The 4815-nt window shown below is 38.4% G+C and overlaps 1 protein-coding gene across 1 annotated transcript; it reads left to right on the forward strand.

The window, feature by feature from the left end:
- Nucleotides 1-4239: 4239 nt before the first annotated feature.
- Nucleotides 4240-4815, forward strand: LOC131155953 (uncharacterized mitochondrial protein AtMg00810-like). The gene has a single exon (XM_058109406.1). The coding sequence runs from the start codon at nt 4240-4242 to the stop codon at nt 4813-4815; it is 576 nt and encodes a 191-aa protein (XP_057965389.1).

The raw sequence follows: 4815 nt of genomic DNA on the forward strand, positions 1-4815 counted from the left end.
ATAATTTAAAACCGGGTTACATCGTTTTCCTAGAATACAAAAATTAGTTCATTATGAAAATTAAATTCAACATAATAGATTTCACCATATTTTCTTCTTTTTGGAGCGTACGAGAAAAATCAATACTCGCAGTGTAATGATCCGAATAATAATGGTATTTAAATAATAAAGAGGAAGGGAAATGGAAATAGAAACAGAAGGAGGCAGCAGACTTCGTCGACGAATGCGAAACTGAGGAATTTAGATCAAGGACTCGTCGACGAATACAGGGGATTCATCGACAAGGATGACATAGGGTCTCGTCGACGAGGGTGAACTTAGTCAACGAGAACATACCGAGAGGGGTTTTTGGGCAACTCTGAATTTCGTTGACGAAGGGGAGAGTTCGTCAACGAGGAGCCTTCTTGACCTTGTCGACGAAGGCTAGTATATAAATAGCCCAAACTTCATTTTTAAGCATAATTTTCGGCGCAGAACCTTCTCTCTCTCCTCCCTTCGGTTCTCCACCTTTCTCTCTTGGATTTCAGGCCATATTTCCGCCGGTTCGAGGATCTGAAACTACCATGGCGCTCTTGGAGAAATTCTCTGCATATCTGCCAGAGCGGATCGTCGGCGGAACTCCGTTGAAATTTATCCCTAAGTTGAGGTAAGGTTTTTTATTCGGAATTTGGTCTTTCCACAATTGAAGGAAATGATGTACTCGAATAAATACTGAAGTTTAGTTTTGAGGATTATCATTTTCAAGGTATTGCTTAGGGTTTCCTACGGGTGTAAGACCAGTTTTATAGAGGGGATTTTCAGTTTCCAGGTAAGGGGATAAATTAAAATAGTTATTTTCCATTGAAATTACTATTATTTAATAGTAGAATAATTTTTAGAAAGCATGTGGTTATATATGAGTATAATTAAGAAAATGTAAGTTTGGGAATATACTGCAATTGTATAGGAAATGTGATTTCAGAACGAAATATATGGTTTCATTCAATTCGTGAGGCATGAATATTATATATATATATATATATATATATATATATATATATATAGATATATATTATACCATGTTAAGTTAGATTTATAAAATAAAGCATGATTACAAATATTTTCAGGAATAACATGATAAACAAAGTAAATTATGATTTCAGAATAAATGATATGTTCAGCGCAGGGCCGTAATTAATGTTTGGCGTGAGGCCGTATTTACTCATGTTATTCGGCGCAAGGTCGTATTTATTCATGTTTTTGGCGCAAGGCTATATTTATTCATGTTTTTGGTGCAAGGCCGTGATTATTATGTTAATGTAAGATTCATAAAATGCTATTATTTGATTTACAATAAACAGTATATGTTTATGTACTATATGTTATCAAAACCCAGATGTTAGTTTAGTTCAATTTCAGGAACATGGTACCATAGCTTATAGATCAGATATCTATGATCAGATTGGTGTTAACCACCCCACGAGGGAGTGGGAGATAGATAGTCGATGTGGCTTTCAGTGTAGAGTGTAGATGTCCACCTGACAGTCTGGACCAGGGTATGGCGGGCCCATCGTACTTACAGACATTTTTTACTCGAAAGTGGTCGGCCAGCCATTGTCGGGTCCCGCCTTCGGGCTGCACAACTCGTCATGGGGGGTAATACATGACATCAGCTAGCTATTCATCTTGGGTAGTTTTCAGTATTATAAATTATAGCAGATAATACATGATTAGTATGATTACTTGGAAGTATGAAATTATATGTTTAACTAACCGTATTACAATTTATGCTTTATGCCATGTGAAATGTATTGTATATGTATTACAATATAAATATTCATGTTGCCACAAAGCTTATTTTAATTTATCTACCCTTACTGAGAGGTGTCTCACCCCAAGTTTAAATTATTTCAGGAAACCCGGAGAGACAAGCGGGTCAGGGCCACCATTGAGTGAGTTGAACTTCCCTGCTAGAAGGGTAAGTTCTGATCTAGCATCAGCAGATTTTTGTTGTAAGATCCTAGGTTTATTTTGATATTTTGGAGATTGTATATATAAACACAGTATCTTTGGGAATATAGTAAACTCTAGTATTATGTAATTTATGGTTGATGAATGTGATTTACATTTACTGCTGCCTAGGTTCCGCTGTGTATGACAGGTGTCCCCGCTACCCACTAGTCCAGGTTCACTATTTTATTTATTCTTCTTTTATTATATGAATATTAAGCAGGATGTTACACGCAGTACCACCGTTACTCGCCGCGAACACCCCGAGCATCGACTGCGCGCCGCTTTCTTGTTTTGAAAAGATTTGAAGCTTCTGCGTGCTGTCAACTCCAAAAGAAAATTTTTTTTTTTCAAAAGAAAAACTCCTTTGGTGCTGTCTCCTTCTCTCCCTGTTCACTTCCAAACCCCAGTCCAGCCACCTCCCCCTAGAAAAACCTCAAAAAACCCTAAAAGCTACCCAAGCTTCTCTTTTTTTTTCTTCCCAAAATCCTTCCTTTTCTTTTGACTTTTCTTTCTTTTCTTTTTTTCTTTCCTTTCTTTGCCTTTCTATGTTCATCTCACCTAGCGCACCTACTAAGATGACCCGGCTGCATGGCCGGGTCCAATCTCACTTTTTGTCTTTTTTCTTTTTTGAAAGGCACATGATCTACCCTCGACCTTCAAGCCTGATTTTGACCCTCCTACAGCCCTTAACTCTCAAAGCTCAAAACACGAAAGTTGTAGATATATTTCTCACCTTTTCTTGGAATTTTAAATTATCTTGATTGGAGTTTGGACGAGAAAGTTATGCCTAGATTACGGAGAATTGTTGAAATAGTCCATAAAACAGCGTATGGTAATTTCACATCTGATTTCAACCTTGATGCAACCAGTATTTCGCAAAACGTAAAACATGAAAATTGTAGAGAGACTTCTTATCTTTCTACAACATCCTAAATCATCTAAATCGGAGGTTGGATGAGAGAGTTACACATAGATTATGAAGTGGTATAAAAAATGGTCTCTCTTTGTGTGCATGACTCGGCTTCCGAAAATTATCTTTTAAATGTTCATGAAAATCTTGGATTCTCATGGTCTTGATTAGGAATCCACCTCATATACACAGCACATCTTCATGCTCATGACCCACGTACATTCTAATTTCAAATTTAATCTTCAAAATAAAACTATCCTAAAATAATCAAACACAAGTGTCCATAAATGTTCGGCAATAGATAGGGTAATTATCTTAAAATTATCGGATGAGCTCAATGATTAAACTATTAGACAAAATATGGCATTTTAATTAAAATTATGATCTTGAATGCATGAAATTAAATGCATAATTACGCAACTATGGCGTGTAATCAACATACAAAACTCGAACCTCGCTCTCGTCTTTGTTGCTTTTTAGGTTATGGCATTGAACACAAGGGTTATCGGTGCTATAACCCCATAGCCAAGTGTCTTCGAGTCTCTCGGCATGTTCAATTTTGGGAACAAAAAATGTTCACTAGTATCTCTCCACTTTCTTCCGATTGTCCCTCATACTCTCCCATTTTCACTGACCCAGCCATAGATCCCTCTCCTGATTTTTCCTCTAATGTAGGTCATGAAAACTCATCAGGTGATCACTCCACGTCTACCTCTCCCGAACCTGGACCGTCTGATGATCATGTCATTGCATCCACTCTGCCTAAGTCCTCTGATTTGGATGTTTGTCGTCCTAGTCGGGTAAAGGCACCTCCTCCCTATCTTAGTGATTACCATTGTTTTTCTACTCTTGACTCCCTTCATGAGCCTCACAATTATCGCGAAGCTTGTTCTGTTCTTGTTTAGCAGCAAGTTATGTCTGAAGAACTTGACGCACTTCACAAAACTCATACTTAGGACCTGGTTGACCTGCCTCCTAGAAATATTGTAGTTGGGAACAAATGGGTGTATAAAAGGAAAATAAACTCCAACAGTTCTGAAGTAAGACATAATGCTCGTCTAGTGGCAAAGGGCTTTACTCATGAGTATGGCATTGATTATGAGGAGACATTTGCCCATGTTGCTCGTATTACCTCCGTTTGCTCCCTTTTAGCTATTGCCTCTACCCGACGATGGCCTTTATTTCAGATGGATGTCAAGAATGCCTTCTTACATGGTGATTTGGTTGAGGATGTATATATGCAACCCCTTCTAGGGTATCCTCATCCTCCTAGTAAGGTTTGTCATCTTTGACGTGCCTTATATGGGCTTGAGCAAGCTCCCCGTGCTTGGTTTGCCATGTTCAGCTCCACTGTTGCACAACTTGAGTTTGCTTCTAGCCCCTATGATTTAGCTCTTTTTACTCGTCACATTGCTACTGGCATCACTATTCTACTACTTTATGTTGATGATATGATCATTATGGGTAATGATACTTCTGATATTCATGAGCTTAAGCAATTTCTGTGTCAGCAGTTTGAGATGAAATACCTCGGTTCTCTTAGCTACTTCCTCGGCTTAGAAGTGTCCCCTACCTCTGATGGCAACTATTTGACCCAAGCCAAGTATTCTTCTAATCTTCTCACGCGTGCGAGTCTCACAAATTGTAAGATAACTGATAGTTCGCTGGGGCCCAACATCAAACTTCATCCTACTGATGGGGAGCTCCTTCCCGATGCCACTCATTATCGACAACTTGTTGGGAGCTTGATTTATCTCACTATCACTAGACCATACATTGCCTATGCAGTGCACCTTGTTAGCCAATTTATGTCAACTCCTCATTTCGTTCACTATGCAGCTGTTCTTCGCATCTTACAATATGTGAAGGGAACATTATTTCATGGGCTTTTTTTTCCTCTCACTCATCCTTGA

The sequence above is a fragment of the Malania oleifera genome, chromosome 5 (assembly GCF_029873635.1).
Source record: "Malania oleifera isolate guangnan ecotype guangnan chromosome 5, ASM2987363v1, whole genome shotgun sequence".
NCBI lineage: Eukaryota > Viridiplantae > Streptophyta > Magnoliopsida > Santalales > Ximeniaceae > Malania > Malania oleifera.